Genomic DNA, 19216 nt, shown 5'->3' on the forward strand with positions numbered 1-19216 from the left:
TGCTCCCCACTCTGTCTCTGGTGAATCCTCTCGCCCCCAGCATCCCTGGCCTATACCCCAGCTCTTGTATGCATAAATAAATAAAATAAATCTTAAAAAAATAAACAACAACCAAAAAAGAAAAAAAGCACATCCTCCAGGGAGCAGAGACAAGCAGAGGCCGCCCAGGGAGGAGATAATACCAAAAGAACAATTGCAACCACCTCTAAGATGAGGGACCGAGGGTGGCATTTTTATCTTTGTTGTCAGTTTGTGTATAAGTATTTATGCCTTATCTTGTTCCAAAAAACTGATCCAGCACATCTGATCTTGCTGCTTCTTTGCTTGATAGTCTCCACTTGCTTCTCTTGCTCTTGAAATAAAGCCCCTGCCCCTCCCAAGAGGATGTATATAGCTCTTGAGTGGTCAAGGCCCCTGTGTGCAGCCACCTGGCCGTCCTCTCCAGCCACCTCCGGAGCTCTGCCCATGCCTTCTCCAGAACACGCCCCTGGACTCACACCACTAACGCCTGCTCTCCCTCCCAAGACCAGCTCCAAAGTCACATCCTCACACAGCCTTCCAGCGCCTCCCTCAGGCCAGGACCCTGTTCTCCTCACCTACAGCTCCCTTGATTACAAACTCCTCCCCAGAGTAAAGCTTCCTTGATTATTTTTCTTGGGGTTTTTTTTTGTGGTTCTTGTTGTGTGAGGTCTCAAATTATGCGTGTTTGGTCCCCACTGGGTCTCAGTCTGAGGTAGGAGCTCAGTAAGCATTTGATATCTGAACCCTGATGGGATGAGTCTTCTCGATGCTTTTCTGAGTTTCTCAAATGTTCCTAAATGGACAAGAGATGCCGTTGTAATCTGTAAAGTCATTCAGGAAATTGAGTAGCTGTATTCCCTGGTGCATTAAAATACAATTCAATTTGCAAAAATTTAATTTACACTTTCCAATGACATCTTTTATGTAAAGCAAGTCCCTCCAAAGGCTCAAAACCCAAACCACCAATGCTACATTTTTGAAGCCTGAGATGAGTGGGGTGCTGCAGCTGACTCTGCAGTGTGACCACTTAAGAGCCGTCCACCGCTGCTGGCGGTGTTCCGAGCCCCCTCAGGCTGGCCATGGTCCCGAGACTCATCACTGCCTGCTAACGAGAAGCACTGTGCCCAGGCTTTTCCCAAGAAAGAGAAGCTCCGAGTCATCCCCGGCTCCTTGCTCATCATGCGTTCACTTTAGAGGATGCGGGGCCAACAGGCCACAGGAAGTTCCCTCATGTGCTCTGCCGAGCAGGCGAGCAGCCACACCTCAGCCATGTCAGATACGTCCCTCCCGCACCCAGAACAAAAGTCAAGGCTTCTCCGTGGTCTTTGAGTTGGGCAATGACATGGCAGGTTGCCTACTCATGGACACTTAGGGAGTATAGGATCCAGAGGTCCCCACAGGGTGACTGTAAACTGGGACAGAGCCGAGACTCAGATTCCTGTGCGGTCTGCTTTGGCGGTCAGCTTCCGTCCCTCTGCCCTCACGCGTCCCCTTGGCTTCCTCACTCTTCTATGCACAGACAACCAGGAACCTGCCTCTGGGCCTTTGCACTTGCTGTTTTCCCTCCCAGAAGCCTCTCTTCCTCCTCAGACACCCACACTATAACCCCCCACCCCACCTCCTACCCATCTCTGGTTAAAAGCTCCCCCTTCAGAGACGTGTTTGTGACCTTCCTGAGTAACATGCCTGCACATCCCCTAGCCCTTCACAGCATATGTAGCCATCCGAAATATTGACATGAATCCCCTGCCCTTACCACGGTGCTGGGTATACAAGAGGTGCTCAATAAATGTTCATCAAGTGATCGGAGGATGACGTGGGAAAGGGAGGGTGTGAGCACTGATTATGCAACTACTCGGACCAGTCCTCATCCCTATGTCTGTTCCTTTGAACCTCCCAGTGACCTGCCAGGTAGAAAGCATCACCCCTGTTTTCAAATGGGGAAATGAGGTTCGGTTACTTTGTTCATCATTTATTGACTCAGTGCCTGACGCAGAGCAGGCACTAATGTGTCTGCTCTTGAAGGATCTTGATATCATTAAGGTCATTTCACAGAAGAGAAAACTGTCCTGGAGGATTCAAAGCCCCCTCTCACAACCAGGAGGCACAGCCAGGCCACACTCGGGCTCATGGGCCCGGCTCTCAACCCAGGGCTGCTCCAGGCCCCATCAGGGATCTGCCCAGGAGCCAGAAAGCCCTCCTGAGTTTCCCAAACAGCAGCGAAGGGCCCTTGGGAGTTCCGCTGGGTCATGGGCTTCTAACGTGAGACAGGTGGGCATTTGCAGATGACAAACTGTACGTCAAAGGTGTTTAAGAATGAGGGGAGCCCTGGGGACAGAGAATAATGGGGCTTAGCTTAAATTAGACAGGGACAAGACAAACAGGGTGCCAGTGCAACTGATGTGTAAATTTGCATATTAAAGACTAATTATAAATCTTTGTTATACATCTTCACTGCTAAAATGAGAGGTGACAGGGACCCAGCACATGAATCAGGAATGCTGAAATGACACCTATTAGGAAACCATTGTTCCTGACACTGGCGCGGGGGGTTTGTTGTCTTCCCTTTGGGGCCTTTAATTAATAGACAAGCCCCATCTCTGGGCTTGTTTGTGTGAAGGGCTTAAAGTTGGGCTGGGGGAGGGGTGAGCCAATCCAAGGCATCGTTATGATTGTTGTGATCATTATAACAAGACTTTCCTCACTGATGATGGTGCAGGGCGTTGTCATGGTAACCGCGTGCTTATTAGGAACAAGCTCTTGTAAGGTTACTGGGATGTTGGCATCCCAGCACCAATGTCTGTGCCGTGACCACTGCCCAGTGGCCTTTGAGACACAGACAAAGGAGCGGGACTCCGCAAGGCCTGCGATGTTTTCATTCCAGTTCTTCCTGTGGCTTGCTCTTCACCCCACAGACAGCTCATAAAAAAATGATCCCCCTTCTGGGGTGCTGGGAATGTTCTCTATTGTCATCTGAATGGTGGTCACACAGGTGTGCACCTAGGTAAGAATCCACTGAGCTGCCCTCTTTAGATTACATACACTTTACAGCATGTATGTTACAGTTCAGTAAAACAATTATTTTTTCAATTTCATCCTTTTCTTACTGCCAGGAAAATCTTGTCCTTTCAACACTGCACACCCCACTCGGAGACATCTGGAGCCCCAGCCTCAGAGCATCACCCTCTAGAAGGCGCAGCAGCTGTGTCATGTTCCTCTTGTGCGCTGGGTGCCTTGGAGACCTTATAGTAAAGAATCCTCACCTCTGTCCAGGGAAGCCAGTATTTTTCTTCCCATTTGACAGACCGGAAACTGAGCCTCCGTGAAGGGCAGTGGCTTGCTTCAGAGCCAGCCCAGCAAGGGGATAACTGAGCCCAGGTCCATGTGACCTAGCTGTAGGGTAAACGAAGATTGCTCGGGCTTTTTCACCATTGGCCTCTGTGGCCATCCCTTGTGGCCTTAAATGCGTGAGGCGCTTGGGAACTTGGGCTTGGGGTGCGCATGCCCAACAGTGGACTCCTGGAGTATGGTGTGAGCACATGTAAATGAGCACACTTGGGCCTGGCGGCCGAGCCTATAGGGGCAGTGCCACAGAGGATGGGGAGCGGCAGAGGACAGCGTGGTGGGGAGTGAAGGGGAACAGCTATGATGGAAGAGACCACAAGAAAAGCCAGAGAGACCAGAGAGAGTAAAGATTCACTGGGGGCTGGGAGACCTGCCAGCCTCCTGACCCGGGCCCTGCCTGCCCTGCACCTGGTGTAGAAAAGATTAAAAGCCTGAAAAAGCCTCCAGGACTCTCTTTTATCCATCAGCCCAGATCCATGGAGAACCTGCCCTGTGCCTTGCTGGCTCAGCACTAGCTATCTTCCGTGGTCGTGCCTTCTCCCCCACGTGAAATGGGTCCAGGAAGGAAGACCAGAAGAGCAGGGGAAATTTTAAAAACTAAGAAAACTGAGTGTTTCTCATAAAAGAGAGGTCACAAAATTGTTGTGAAAGAGTGAACCAGCTCATCCCAAACATAGTATTTGTCCTGCTCATACTTTGCCAAAAAAAAAAAAAAAAATTACTAAACCTACTTTGGAAAAAATGCACAAATTCAGATTTCTGCTGTCCCTTAAAAATCAGATCTGGCACTCTGGGCTCACATTCCCCATGGCATACACCCTCCAGTTTGCCCCAGTGCCCACCCAGCCACTATGACTCACTAGGGGCACAACTGTCTACGGCTTGGTGAGTTGGTATTCATTCTCCTCCTGGGAAGCATGTTCCAATCTTCCTCCCAGGAATATCCCATCCCCTTTCCCGCTCCTAGTCCAGTTCCTTTGAGTTGGGTTAAATCTATGCCTAGCTCCAACGGTGTCCATGTGGTTCATCCCTGACCATCAGAGCGTCAATGTTAATCTGTCCACAAAGACCGGCTTTAACTCAGGATTAGACAGGTGAGCCAATCAGAGTCAATGAGGTGCAATGAGTCTGTGATTAGGATTTGCTGTGAAAAACGCTGGACTTGCACCTGCCTAGTATAGTCTGGAGCTGCTATCAGTCATCCTGGGAACATGTCAAGTCTTAGACTGAATCAAACAGAGAGGAGAAAAGAACCTCCTTATGGAGAGGGTCTTATTGATCCCCTAGATCAAATTCTATCTGAAGACTTCATTTGTACAAGCCCACAAATTACCTGGATTTTTTTGGTTTGTTTCTTCAACCTTTTGAGATAATTAGGAGGCATTTGTTTGCAAGTAACAAAAAATTCTTCCTGAGAGAAGTTCATAGGTTAGCAGACAGCGGGATCAGGACTCCATTCCACCCTAACAGAAAGATGGAAGCTTATTAAGGAGCAGCCATATTTTATGAAATCCAAGTCAATGAAGGTGTTCAAGTAGGTGAAAATCTATTATCAACTTGTGAGTTTGAAATCCAAGTCAATGAAGTAGGTGAGTGAGTTTGAAATCCAAGTCAATGAAGGTGTTCAAGTAGGTGAAAATCTATTATCAACTTGTGAGTTTTGGTACAGAATAGGTAGTTGGAAGAGATCATCCTAATCTTAGGTTCCTTCCAATTTGATGATCTATAAATATCAAGAATGGGATACTCTTTAAGGAGGATTTCCTGAAAACCCTATGGAGATTCCCTCCCTATCCTTATTATCCTTTATTACTATATACCCTTCACAGAATTACTATTTTAAATTTTATTAAAATTTATAATTTAATTTTATTTAGTTTTTATGTATATTTTTGTTTACAGGTATATTTCTGTCTACCCCCGCCCCCCGCGACTTAAATTCCATAATGGATGAGACCTTGTCCATTCTATTTCCCTATTCCTCCTCCTAGCGAAAGGCCCATCACACAGTAGGCCTTCAAGTAATACTTTGTGGAGTGAATGAGAGAATGAGAGCCCTCCCTGACTGTTTCACAGGAAGTCAACCAGAGGTCTGTCACATTAGCCCCATTTAAAGATGTCTCATCTATGCCATTGTAGGGGCAGGAACAGGGCACAGTGCAGGTTTTCTAAGATCCCATGCAGGTGGGATAAAGGAGGAGAGTCCTGGAGACCTCTGTGGCTTTTTCAGGTCTTTTATTTAGATTTGCCAGGCATATGGCAGGCAGGGGTCCCCGGAGGCCAGGAGGCTGGCCGTCCTCCCAGCCCCCAGCAAATCCTCACTCTATCTGGGCTCTCCGGCGTTCTCTCTGCTTCTCTTCTTCTCTCGGCTTCCAGCTGTTCTTGGCTTCTGCTGGCGTCCCTGTGATGCCGCCCTTATAACCTCAGTCTCTCAGCCCAGGTGTACCCACTTCAGGCGCCCGCCATCAGGCATGCGTTCAGGACCACAGGGTTCCCTCGTCTAGCCTAATGGCGGGAGGGCAGAAAAGCCTGATACTTTTACCTACCCTACAGCCATTTAAGGAAGGATTTCACTTTAATAAAGGACATTAGTAGTGTTCTTCATCCCCAGCAAACTCATCCTTCTCTCTCTCCTGCCCTGGTAATTCAGCCCAGGAGGCAGCCCCCAGGAGTTCCTTGGGGCTCACACTACCCCTGCAGCTCCTCCCCTGCTCTCAGCACTTAAGCTTTGCCACTGTCCTTTGTGACAATGTAGGAGAAAGGAACCCCCACCCCACCCCTCCACTGAGTGCCTGCCGCTGTAACTGCAGCTTTGATCTCATCCAGTCCTCAGTCACCCTGCAAAAGTTGGCACTCAAGTATTTATTTCACACAACAGGGAACGAAGGCTCAGGGAAGCCAAATGATTTACCCAAGGTCACACGGATCTCAAATTAAAGGCTACGGCACTCTAGCACTGGTGCTGTTTTCCATCTTCCATTGCATTTAAGTTTCCACTCTGAATGTGTGTGCATGTGAATGTGTAATTTTCATTTCCCAGCCGTCTCCTATGCAAATGGTCTTTTAATGTTTTGGAGACTGAGGTGCACAGACACACACACGCCCCAAGTCATCAATATCTTTCTTTTATTTATTATACTGGAGTAGGAAATAATATAGGCCTATTAAGGACCAAGCAAATTACAATCACATAAATGGAGTTCTTAAAAAGCACATAAAGTAACCCTAAAACAATCTATACATCTCAGAACACCATGAGACACCTGGGGATTGCCCACAAAGAAGTGTGTTCAGTAGCATCTTAGAAAATTGACCAAAGTCAAGTCCATTTTCTGTCCTATAAGTAGACACCTGGATTCACAAAGCAAGCCATAGTGACCAGAAAAGAGAGAGAGAGAGAGAGAGATTGTCATTGAAACCAAGACATTGGGAGGTCTCTGCCCTGATTCTGGGTTATTTGAACCAAGGGAACTCATTTGGCCTCAAGTACTTAATCATTTCATTCCTCTGCTTGGTTTTATTTTGAGACATTAAAAGGAAACATCATTGGGGGGTTGGAGAGAGCCATTTTCTCTTTCTAGCTGTTGCTTCTGAATTCTCTTACCCAATGCCCAATGCATATGTTTGACCAGATGGCTTGGACTCTTGGCTGCCGATTCAGCTGCTCAAGAACATGGTTGTGCTTAACCTCATCAACTTGACTCAGCTTCAGTTCATCCTGGGGTGGGAGTGTGATACCGATCAGTTTAATTAGCTTAATGAGAGCTGAGGGAACTGGTCCACATTTTGAGTTTGTTACACAGAGCAAATTGGTTTCCCTGGCTCACTTCTTGATCATTTCAGCATTCAGAAGGCTCTCACTAAGCATTAGGAAATAGAGTTTCACTGCCTTCTTTGAGGAGTTGGGCGCTGTCCACGGTACCGACCTGGACAAGTGTCCAGGGACTCAGGATATTCCTAAACATCGAGAACTCAGAGTACACTGACTAAACATATAACCCACAGAAGATCAAACTCTCGAATGTAGGAATTCCTACTCCAATCAAATGTGGTATTTAAATTTTTAACCTAAACCATGGTCTGGTCTCCCAAGTGGTAGGCACAGGGTGATCCTTTCACATTTGGAAATAAAATTTCAGGATTTCTATTTGTTTATCTATTTTGTTTTAAATGCCTGCCTTTTGTATGTTTCATAATATGTGTATAAATGAACATATCTATATGAGAGGGCCATGTGATCAGCAAACTTTGGAGATCATAGATCTAAAAGGATTAGGAAAAAGTCAGGTCCAGAAGCCAGTCTGGATTCCTGGAATTGGGTAGTCACAAGAACGGGGTGGAGGGGCTAATATCCAAAGCTGTTGTGGGCAGTAGTGTGGAGGTCTAGGGTCTGAGTCAAGCACTAAGCCTACTAAGAGAAGCTCCATCCTTCCCTCCCACTGACCCTCGACAAACACTGCACTCCTAGCAGAAGGCAGGCAGGCTAGGTCTGGATGTGGTAGAGACAACGTTAAATGAATGTGGGGACAGGGCACATAGGGAAGGGTGACAAGTGCACACCAATCTGGAAGGGTGTCGGGGGGAGCTCCTGGCTCAACCGTGATGTAGAGATGTTTACTCATCAGAAAGATCTGTGGAGTAATCATTGGGGTCTTCCTGAGACCGGGTTACCTCCTTGAACTGGCGCCGGAGAAAACGACCATAACGCTTTTTTAGGTTCCATTTGAGCTTGGGACGGATGCGCCGCAGGAAACCCCCATAGCGTTTGTACAGGTCCTCATGGCCCACCTCCTCCTGGTCACCCTCCCCAGCCACCTCTGAACGCCTCTTGGGGTATTTGCGCAAGAAGCCCCCATAGCGTTTGACCTGCTCCTGGGGGTCCTCCTCATTAGAAGCTGGTGCTCCAGCCTCTATGGCACCATCATTTGGCTGGGTGCCCTCCATCAGCTCAGACTCTGCTCCCTCCCCCAGCCTGCTAGAGAGATCGCTGAGCTTCTCTGCCAGGCTCCTGCCCTGAGCCTTCTCCTCTGCTGGGGTGCTGAGGAGGTGTCTGTTTTTCTCCAGCTCCTTCAGAACGGGTTCAGCTTGCTTGACCAGCTCACTGTAGGGCTCTTCCAAAGTTGCATCGCTCCCCACGTCTTCCATGCCACTTAGCCCGGGGGTGAAGGGAGTAAGAAAAGCCAGAAGGCCCTGGCATAATGCCCACTCTTCAGAGGACAGCAGGTCAGCCTGGCATTCCAGGAAGCAAATCTGCAAAAGATGCAAAAAGACCACGGGATAATGTCACCCCCATTAAGCTGTCAAACCACATCACTCTCCTGCTCCTGCCTGATGTCTGGGAGAATCAAAAGCTGCTTCCATTACTCAACACCAGGCTGCACTTTAATGGCCCCAGTGGTGCATAAATGTAAGTGACTTTATGCCAGGGTGGAAGATGAAGAAACAGGCTTGGAGATGTGAAGCAGCTTTCCCAAGGACGCGTGGCCATCGGTGGCACTGCCAACATGGAAAGGAAGCTCTTCCCATAGTGCTCTGCTCTGCTCACCCTTCTCTTCTACTCTGAGCCCAGAGGAAGTAGCTGGTTCTCGCAGCCTCTCCTAGTGGTGAAGCAAGCCACAAGGCTTTCTAGAGAGGGACGAGAGCAATAAAGATGGGTGGAAAGAGCACATGTGAGGGGACATGTGAGAGCTTATCGAACCTGGGCCCACAGTATCTACTTCATGGGAGTATTGGGAGAATTCAGACATGGCGATGAGGACAATGAGTTGATGACAATGATCACAGCACAGGACGATGCCCAGCCCCAGTGCCTGGCAGCACCTGGTAGGCTGTGCGCATCTCAGCAGCATGGCCAGAATCATGTATTCAGCCCTTTTCATCATTACCCCCTGGAATCACCACCGTCTTGCAAATGAAAAAACTGAGGCTGAGAGAGGGGCTTCCAGAATCACGGAATTAAGTGGCAAGAAAGAAACCTGTGCTCTGACCACCACTCCCTCTGACCACCATTGTCCTTGTCACAGGAGAGCGCACAGGGGCCCAGCTCAGAGTAAAGCCAGTAAGGACTGGCCAAGAGATGCCCAGTCCCAGGAAAAGGGCCACAGCTTTGGATTCTGCCCACCAGATCCTGGTATTTAGGATAGTAGAAAGAACTCCTTCAATGGGAGTGACTAGATTCAGAGGTCCCCATCATCTTGGTGGTGAAAAGTTACCCCAGGGCTGTCGATACCCAAAGTCACCATGTGCTCTTGAATGACACTCCCTGCTGCCTAGAACAGGCTCCCTGATAGACTTAATCCCCAGCCCGGCCCAGAGCAAGCCCAGGATGGACGTCTGGGGTGGAGACGAAGATGGACAGCAGCACCCCAGCGTCCAGGCTGGCCGTGGGCAGGACCTGTCAAGCCCAGGTGGGATGAGGCTGCAGTTCACAGCTGCCAGGCCTGTGTCCTCCCCTGTCTGGGCTCTGCACGCAGACCCTGGGGCTGGGCATCAAGAAGCCTTGACTGAAGCCTACCACGGGGTCGATGCGTTTGGACACATCCTGGGTCTTCACCGCACACCAGGAGCACCGGGACAGGCAGTCTGCTGCGGTGGAGGGGAGCACCAGGAGGCAAGCAGCCAGCACCAGCCCCTGCCACGCCATCTTGTCTCAGCTCTTCCTTCTGCAGAGGGAGAAAGAGGAGAGGATGACATCAGTGGCGGCCTGCTCTGCACAGGCATCCCACACCTGCAAAGTCATTTCATCAGCTCCTGCCTGAAGCCCCACAAAGCTGACCATCCTCATTCCCATTCTGCCGTGGAGAAAACAGAGACCCAGAGAGGCGCAGTGGATGCCAAGGCCAAGGGTCAGGGTAGGGAATTCATAAGTGCTCGTGAACAAGGAGGGAAGTCGAGGCCAGAGTGGGGATTACTCACGAGCCAGGAAATGGACAAGCCAAGACCGGGGTCTGTCAAACTTCAGAAGCCACTTTGCCCACCCACCAAGCCAGAAGACCTTGCTGATCTGAATTCTTTTCTGAATTCTCTGAGCTCATCACCTGCTTTTGTCCCCTGCTCCCCAGACAACCCCCCAGGCAGTCTGTGAGGTCTCTGGAATTTGTCTTTTCCACTTCAACGCTTTTGCCTGCCCTGAGCGTAGCCCCACCTTCCCCAGCTCTGTGTGTTCTCCCTGCCTCAGCTCTCAATCTGGTCCTCCTGCCTAAAGTGAAATGTCCTCAGCATATCAATTCTGTGACTAGACCCATCTCCTAAGTTATGGGGATGCCATTGATTCCATCCTTATACCCCAACATTCCAGTTATGGGTTTTAACCACATCCAGCCACTTGCAATTCAATTTCCCCGAAGAATCTATCAGGCCCTGTCCCACCTCTGGGCCTATGCACATGCTATGCTCTCTGGAAAACCTTCTCCCTTTCTGTCACGTGTCATGTAGGTCCTAGATTGGATATTACTTCCTCCAGGCAGCTCTCCCTGGCCTAGGCTGGAACAGATCCCTTCCTCTGTATTCTCCTAGAAACTTGGGTCTCCTCCACAAAATATTCCATTATATGGTAATGAGCTGCGTGAGTCTTTATACTTTGGTGTCATGAAGGCAGGAGTTGTGTCTTCACTTCTTTGTAATACTCTGTGTTCCTCATGTACACCAAGCTTGCTCCTACCTCAGGGCCTTTGCACTTTCTGTTCCTCCCTCTGCAGTTCCCTGGTCTCAGATTTTCACCCAGCTTGCAACTTCTTGTAAGTGAATTAAACCCCACATCTCCAGCCAGGTATTTGCTGACCCCCATATTTAACACAGTTTCCTGGTTTCTCTCATATCTCCCCGCTTTGTTTGGGTCACCGCCTCAGGCTGTCCTGTTCATTTGAAGCGTGTTGATGTTTGTTATTGGCAGCCCCACTAGCTCCTTCAGGGCACAGACCCTGAGTGTCACAGTCCCTGCTGCGACCTGGCACCGACAACCCCCACCCGCACATAGGTCGTCCTCGAGACACGCTAGGTAGCTGAATCCGAAACACTAAAGCAGTCTCAGTCCTGGCGAGGGAGCTTCCCGCCAGCCTGGCTGCTAAGGTAGGAGACCCAATTGGAGATCCCCATAGCATCAGCATCCTGTCCTGCCATCCAGTCACTTATTATGCCTGCTACTCCTTTCTAGCTGATCTGATGGTGGTTAAGAACTCATGATGTTCTGGCAGTTCTCGTGGGAGGAGGGCCCTCCGTCACACCCAGTTTGTAAATGAGGAAACTAAGCTTAGACACCTGCCAGCTTTGCAGAGCTAGTAAGGGGTCAACTGCCCTCACTCGGGAGCCCAACTCCTTAACCACCATGTCTGCCCAACCCCCTTCAGTCTAGCTCCCCGCTCCAGGGGCCAGAGCAGCCTCTGACCTTGCCTCTGAGAACCCCCAGCACAGCTGCTGGCCTGGCTGCTCCCCGCCCTGCACCCCAGCTCCCACTGCCTTTGCCGGTGCGCTGGGGCTTTGCTGTGGAGGACGGCCGTGCTCTGTGCCACGCCGTGTCGAGCCTCATTTGTGTTGTGCTGTTAGGGGCCCCATGAGGCTGACTCCAACATGATTTCCATTCTACAGACGCAGGAATGGGGGCACAGCAAGGAAACAGGGACTGTCCAAGGCATCCCAGCAAATGCGCAGCACAAGACTGGATGCAACCTAGACCTGACCAACCACCTGCAATTCCAAAATGAAGGTTCTATGCACCCCATCTTCCAAGTGTCTGCTCAGGGAGCTTGCTCTGCCTGGGTTGCCTTTCTCATTCCATCTATCTACTCCCATCTCCCTAACTAACAGTATTTATTCTTCAAAAGGCAGTCTCAGTTGCCTCTTCCAGGAAGTCCCTCTGGATTAGGTTTCTCTGAGCTCCCACAACTATCTAGCTCTAGCTCTATTACCTCTTACTTTTTGAGTCTCCTATCAGAAGAACTTTGCAAGTGAGAAGGGGTGAGAAAGTGTGGTGTGTTTGAGAATTACGAGGAGACCAGGGGAGATGAGGGGGTATTCAGGATGAGACTGGTGTAGAAAAAGCAGAGGTAGGCAGTGGCCAGATAGAGTCAGCCCTCAAAGCCCAAGATCAAGAGTCTGTATTTCCTTCTAATGTAATGGGAAGACTAAGGGAGTTTGTGTGATTGATGAATGAATGAATGAATGAATGAGTGAGTGAGTAGTGTCCTTAGTGCCTAATAAAGGCCTCAATGAGAGCAAGGGCTCCAGAAATTTATTGAGTGAATAAACAGGCAAGCCCTCAGCCGGCTGGAAGCCCCGTTAGAATTGTTCTGCACCGCACCTTTGTGCCCCAGAGAAAACTCAGGGTCCTCAAAGGGTTGTTAAAACCAACACCTGCTAAAGGGAATTCAGCAAGTGTTAATGAAAGTAGGAAGAGGGGAGGGAACTGTGTGCTTTTCCTGTTCCTCCCCCACCCCCCCAAAAAAATGGAGAGAGGGACGGTGATGGGGTTTGGCAGAGCAGAGGACCCCCAAGCAGGGAGGCTCTTCTGAAACAACCAGGGGTTTAGGGAGTGTTGTGGGTGGGGTCAGGCGGGGCTGAGGCCTCTTGCACACTCTCTCACTCTCTCTTTCTCCACACCCCCCCCCACCCCGCCACCCAGCACTTGGCAAACATCCAAAGGTTGCAAAGTGACCGCCTGCAGGACAAACTCAGCAAATGGGCATAAAATGTTTTAACTTGCACAGGGATTTTAAAAACTGTTTATGCCAGTTTTTAAATTGAAAGACTTTTACATTCAAAAAAATCTCAATTTCCAACTTGCCTTAAAAGATCACAAGGCCTGGATCAGGTCTACATTCCAAGGTGACATCAGTCACAGGGAGGGCACATGTGGCCTCTGTCCCCACCTGGCATCTTCCCTCAGGTCCCCCCAGCTGAGCTCTGGATAGACACACACCCCTAAACCACTCACTCAAACAAATAAAAACAGCATGGGGTGGGAGGGATACTGTTGGTGACAAAGGAGAGACCTCTAATTCCTCTCACCCAGAAGCAGGATCACCAAATGCTTTGTATTGTGGATTTAAATCCCATCCCACCACCTATCACCAGTTTGGGAAAATGACTTAACTCTGCCGGGCCTCAGTTTTCACCGCTATAACATGGGGCTGATAACTATGTAGGAATTAAATAAAAGATCATGGAGAAAGTACCTGGTGTGGTGCCTGACACATAGTAGGTGCATTAAATGTACAGTATGAAGGTCCCATTCCAACCTCATTTCGGAGATGGGAAAAGAAGAGGGTGAAAGGAATGAGAATAAAGTCCTAGCACCCAGGGGAAACTCAAAGTGAATTGACCAGGCCTCACGGTCCTCACTCATGATCATAGCAACCAACAGGGGCCACCACTTCTCAAGAGCAACTCAGAGCCAAGCTGTACGTGACCACTTAATGCAAATTCTTCTAATCCTTAAGGCAACCCAGAGGTGAGTGTTCTCACACCCATTGTACAGAGGGAAGACTGAGCTGGGCGAAGGGACATTGCTGGCCCAAGCTCACTTGGCTTATCAATGGGAATGTCAGGCTTCAGACCTCTCAGGGTAAAAGGTGACTGATGACAACACTTCAGCTCTGAGATTTTCCTAAGTGATCCTGTTTCCTTCCCTCATGGGTAATAACTATGCAATGTCAGGTGGGCCTCAGGAGGCTTCCACCTTTGCTCCGAGGATTTGCTTGGAAGTCACGTAGCGAAGACTGTCTCTGCCCACTGTCATCTCAGACTTGGGAGGGGCTCAGGAGAAAAAGAACTGAACCCTTCACTGGTATGAGAAGCAGAACTTGAGCCCACTTGGTGAGCAACACATCCCAGTGTATATTGTGGGGGGCGGGGAGAGGCTTGCATGGCCAAGAAAACCCTTCTGCTTGCAAGTTCCTGAAGCATTTTCTCAGCTGTTACCTGAGGAGTTTTGCCACAGCCCATGAGGGAAGCCTGGGCTGCTGGGGGAGCAGGGGTGATGCCCCTGACCCCTGATGGGAAAGAAATTTTGGACCTGCCAGCTCTGAATCACATGATCTGATTCCTTAGGATAAGTCTCTTCTCTGTACACGCCCCAGTGGCCATGGAGAAGCCTGCCAGGGCAGCACCCGCCCAGGAGCTGTGTGGCCCCCAAACCAGAAAATTTTACTGTCCCATCATTTACAGAATAAGTGTGCTGACCCGGCCTTCACTCAAGGTATAATAAGCATTTTATAAAGAACAACAACAACAAAATATTTACAAGCATTTTATGATTCTAGTTATCCTAACAGTTTTGAAGCTAATTTTCTTGGGTAAATCTCCAAGCCTGTGAACAGAGGCATCACCTCCCCACGGGGGTCCCAGAAGGCCCCCACCTGAGACCCTCACTTAAAGGGCCAGGACATAATGGCCCTTTTCTCAGCAGGACCCAGAGTTACCTAAAAGAGAAGGGACTCAACTACCTCTGGTGATAAATCTGTTGGAGTCTGAGGGGGCTCCAAGCAGCAGCGAGCATTTTCACTTAAAAAGCCAGCATAGAATAATAATGGTTTGATTTAACATGGCAATTATCTCTCCCAGCACTTTATCGCATGTGATTAGCCCTATTTGATAGAAGAGGAAATGCGAAAAGGTAGAAATGAAGTCACTTGTTTAAGGTCACATCATGAGTCAGGAGGGAAATGGAGACAGGCCTGGGGCCTCCCACACCCAGCTGCCACTCCGCGGGAGTCGGTCCTGTCCAGGACCCTCCACCATCACGCAGCGCGATCACCCTCACAGAACCTCCCAAGGCTCTGCGGGGCAGGCTCAGCGGGGAAGGGTGGGGGCCTAGCAATAAAACACCCCCGAAGCCCTAGCAGCTGCATGGCAGGGTTCGAATCCTCCAGGTGCTTCTCCTGGCCTTTCCAGAGTCCCTGCACACCCAGTTCAGGGCACAGCTGTTGGGACGAGGCTCAGGGCTACGCATTTCATCTCAGTGAGTGTGTTTGCACCCTCAGGAGAATCCCCAGCCTGAGCACCCTTAGCCCCATTTTCTACTTGGGAAGAGAGACTCAGGTCGATCCCGGAGGCCAGGAAGAGCAAAGCAGATTTCAAGTCCGCTCCACTCCACAAACCATCCCTGAGCACTAGGCAGCTATTAAATGTCCATGGGATCCGCCCCCAAACCTTCACATTCCTGAGGATAAAATTATCTCAGGAGTCTCACACCCCACATCCGTGTGGGTCCCCAGCAGGCTGGCAAACAGAGCCCCTGAAAGCTGTTAGGCCTTTGGGTCATGAGCAAAGAATGACCAGTCACAGGGAGGGCTTGGGTTCTGATTGGAAAGTGAGCCCAGCAGGGAGCCCAGCACAGGGGTGAGACTCAAGCACTTCTCTGGGCCTTTCCTGTGCAGAGGTCAGAGTGAAAGTCGGCCCGGGATGGTTACAGCAGTTCTGAAAGAAGACCTTCAGAGAGCAGGACTCCTATGGAAACCCTGTCCTTTGTGGCTGGAGGATGAGGTCAAGGGATGGGAGAAAGGAAAGGGAGGCAGGGTCAGAAATATGGAATGAAGACACAGAGAGTGAGCTGGGGGCAGGGCCGTGGAGGAGAGAGGTTAGCAGGCGCATGAGACTTGCACCACAGAGAAAGGCACCCAGAGAAGCAGAGGCAGAGATGATGGTTCCTGTGGGAAAAGAAATAAAGACTAGAAATAAATGTGGGGAGAGATTACTAGTCAGGAAAGGAAGAAAGTATCAGGAAGAAGAAGCAGGCAGGGAGGCAGGGGAGGAGCAGGGTGAGAGAGAGAAGGCGGGAGATAGGTGGACTTTGAGTCAGGAGGCTGAGCCACTGTGTGAATCACAAACACAGAATCTCTGCCCTGCGGGAATCTGACCCTGTTCTTTGTGATCAGAGGCCAGGGGCGCACACAGGAACCGCTCAATAAGCCCTTGTCAGGTTAAACTGAATTGCCCATAACAAGTCAAGGGGCCAAGTGAGAGCAGGCAAATCTCCCCTGCTGAATATACCTGCAGCTGACCCTCTGGCCATCAGGAGGGCTGGGTGGTGTCAGGGAGAAGTCTCCTGAACCCTCGATGTACTTGGGGGGCCTGGACCATTGATATTCCTGCCCGCAGCAGCCATCTGAACCCAGACGGGAAGGGATTCCTTTCGGCCAACTTCAGAGGACTGGGGGACAGTTCCACCTCAGGAGCCCGGTCCTGGGCTTCCCCAGGGGCTATGGCAGCTGCCTGCCTGCCCCAGTGACCAGCTCTGTCTCAGTGAAATCCTTTTAGCCTCCTGTCAGATCCACTGATATGAACCAACATTTACGGGCCAAGATGAACAAAACGGGGAGAGAAATCAGCCAGCCAAGGGCACTTTCTCAGATATGCATTGAAATCAAACCACCAAGGATCGATCCCTCTTAGAGTGATGGAAGATGTCTAATAAATACAACAACCGTGTGAGAATGACCTGAGGAGGGGGGCAGTGGGAGGGGGAGTTAAGGCGGCTCCATCAAGAGGGGACTTCATGAAGGAACAAAATCTCCTCTTGGTGTGGAGAGAATGGGGTAGACAGGGAAGGGAAGTCCCAACCCTACCAACAGAAGCAACCCTGAGACCCTTTTCCTGAACATAACAGCAGGATGGGGTGGGATGATCAAGGATATAAATGGCTAGGGGAAGGAGGGGGACCCAACTACTTTCGGACAGGGAAAACCTAAACAGGCACCCTAACATTGATTGAGCACCTACAGGCATAGCACAGTTTCCCAAGGAGGCTCACAATAACCTTAGGAGGTAGACATCACTATTACCCTCACTGCACAGGTCAGGAAATGAACACTCAGGGAGGGCTGCTACCTGAAATCACACAGCAAATGAGCGGTAGTGGGGGCTAGGATTTGAGCCCAGTACTGTCTCCAGTGTTTTGAAACACACATTTAGATGATATATGGGATATTAGGGTCCTGAGGAGTTACTTCAAGATCCTAATCTCTTTCCATGTGCTTTAAGGTGATTGCAAATTTCTTAAAGCCCTAGAGCCTGTCCTTTCCCCACAGAGCTATAAGACCCCCCTCAACAGCCCCCTTCCCAGCGGCCCATGGAGACTCAGCCCCTCATCACACTTCTGGGGCCCAGAAGTGGGCTTAAGATTCCTCGGCCAACGCCAACCTCCCCCAAGCAGCAGAACTTACCCCGCTTGGGTTGCTGCAACAGCTCCCCCACGCAGATCTCAAAGCCTGGAGATAAATGACCTGCAAAAATAGAACAAAAGGCAAGGTTGGGGGGGTGGGGGAGAAGCAGGGAAAAGAGATGGGGGGCAGAAAATGAAGAGCAGAGGACTGACATCCTGAAATGTTTTGCAATAGATCTTGACTGAAATGCCTGTCAAATTAGATAGACAAGCCTTGTGTATTTTCCCAACCCTCGGAAGAAAGATGGTAATGAAGACTTTCGGTCTGTGGGAGGGGAATGGAAATCAGATCCAATAACCTGAAGAGCTTGCTTCCCCTGGGAAGCTTGGAGGTTTAATTAAGGAATGTTTGTAAAGCTTGGAGAAATTCTAGATAAAAGAAATTCAGGAAAAAGGACGAGGTCACAGAATTTACAATTCAACCTTGGAGTTACCAGCAACCTTTTTTTTTTTCTTTCTGCAGTTCACCAGCCTTTTTGCTAGAATCAAACTTTGGGATTCTATCCTATGTCCTTTAAGTGTGGGCATCCTCGCCAGTGAGAAAGTGGCGTTCGCATCCGAGCTTCCTCCCAGCCTAACTGAATGCTCTGCTCTAATTTACATAAAAGCAACAAGTCCTTTCAAACTAAAATTGACAGGACAAATCCTGCCAAGCCTGGGTCTCCTGCTAGGTAGTTGCTCTTTCCCCATTCCCTCCCAACAAAACAACCCCAAACTTCACTTCCGTGTAAAATTATACCAAAAAGAGCCACTCGAACCAGCACCCTGTCAGCAATTAAACACGATCCAAACAGAAAAGAAAGGCTGAACTTGGCTCTACATGGATGTACATGATACGTGGTAAATGCCAGAGCCCTGAATCTCAACACCATCCCCAAGTCCTTGTTCTCTAAGTCCAGTGAGCACCCCTGACCTTTAAAATCGCCCTGATTATCTAAATCTCTGTCTTCTCCACCCAGGGCAGCCCGTTCTCCCCGGGGACACTGCTGTGTTGCAGAGTGCAAGGGGAAAAAGACCTGGGAGTTAAACTGAGGGGTGATCCTCTTGGGACAGAGCCACCCACCTGTTAAAAGCAGGGCTGGACAGAGAGGGAAACTCCAGAGAGCAATCTCTCTCTCACCCTGCTCTGGCTTTTGTAAACTGGCCTCCGCACTGGAACTCCATCTGCCAGATAATCAGACCCAAACCTGAAATCCTCCAGCCCAAGCTCTTGCCACTTTCAGATCCAGAGGACCAGGAAAAACAAATAAAACCAAAAAAGGGGTGCTGGAGCCCCTCTGGGTGTTACCTGTGTGCTCCTTTGTCCCTGGGCAGCTTCTGGCCAGCAGGCTGGGGCACGGTGGCAGGCACCAGTCCAGAACTCAGGGGCCTCCTGCTGGGGAGGAGAGGTCAAAGAGGCAGCTGTGCGCACCACCAAAGCCCCCTTAGAATGCCAGTTCTGGTGTCTTGCCCCCCTTTTATGGACTAGAGCCTCCCCCTTTTGCTCAGCTCTTGCTGCGCACAGGCTGCTTCTAGCCAATGGGGAAGGAGCTCAGAGCAGTGCAGGCACAGGCCCCCGGGCCCTTCAACTCCAACTCCCGGCCCCACACAATAGGGTTCTCTTGGTGACAGGGGTGTGGAGGAGGAAGGCAGCAGGCAGGAGGGAGGGGCGGTTCTGGGTGTAGTGCTGTTTGTCACTTGAAATCCGGCCACTTC

At 50.1% G+C, this 19216-nt stretch overlaps 1 protein-coding gene across 1 annotated transcript; it reads right to left on the bottom strand.

Annotated features, from left to right (window-relative positions):
- Positions 1-6817: 6817 nt before the first annotated feature.
- LOC119254135 (proenkephalin-B-like) lies at positions 6818-18985 on the bottom strand. Its single transcript, XM_037521273.2, has 4 exons — positions 18810-18985; positions 17523-17582; positions 9881-10028; positions 6818-8616 (listed from the first exon to the last, which is right to left on the bottom strand). The coding sequence occupies exons 3-4, from the start codon at positions 10007-10009 to the stop codon at positions 7981-7983; spliced, it is 765 nt and encodes a 254-aa protein (XP_037377170.1). The 5' UTR covers positions 10010-10028; positions 17523-17582; positions 18810-18985; the 3' UTR covers positions 6818-7980.
- Positions 18986-19216: the final 231 nt, after the last annotated feature.

The sequence above is a fragment of the Talpa occidentalis genome, unplaced genomic scaffold, assembly GCF_014898055.3.
Source record: "Talpa occidentalis isolate TD23 unplaced genomic scaffold, MPIMG_talOcc4v2.1 talOcc4.10, whole genome shotgun sequence".
Lineage (NCBI taxonomy): Eukaryota > Metazoa > Chordata > Mammalia > Eulipotyphla > Talpidae > Talpa > Talpa occidentalis.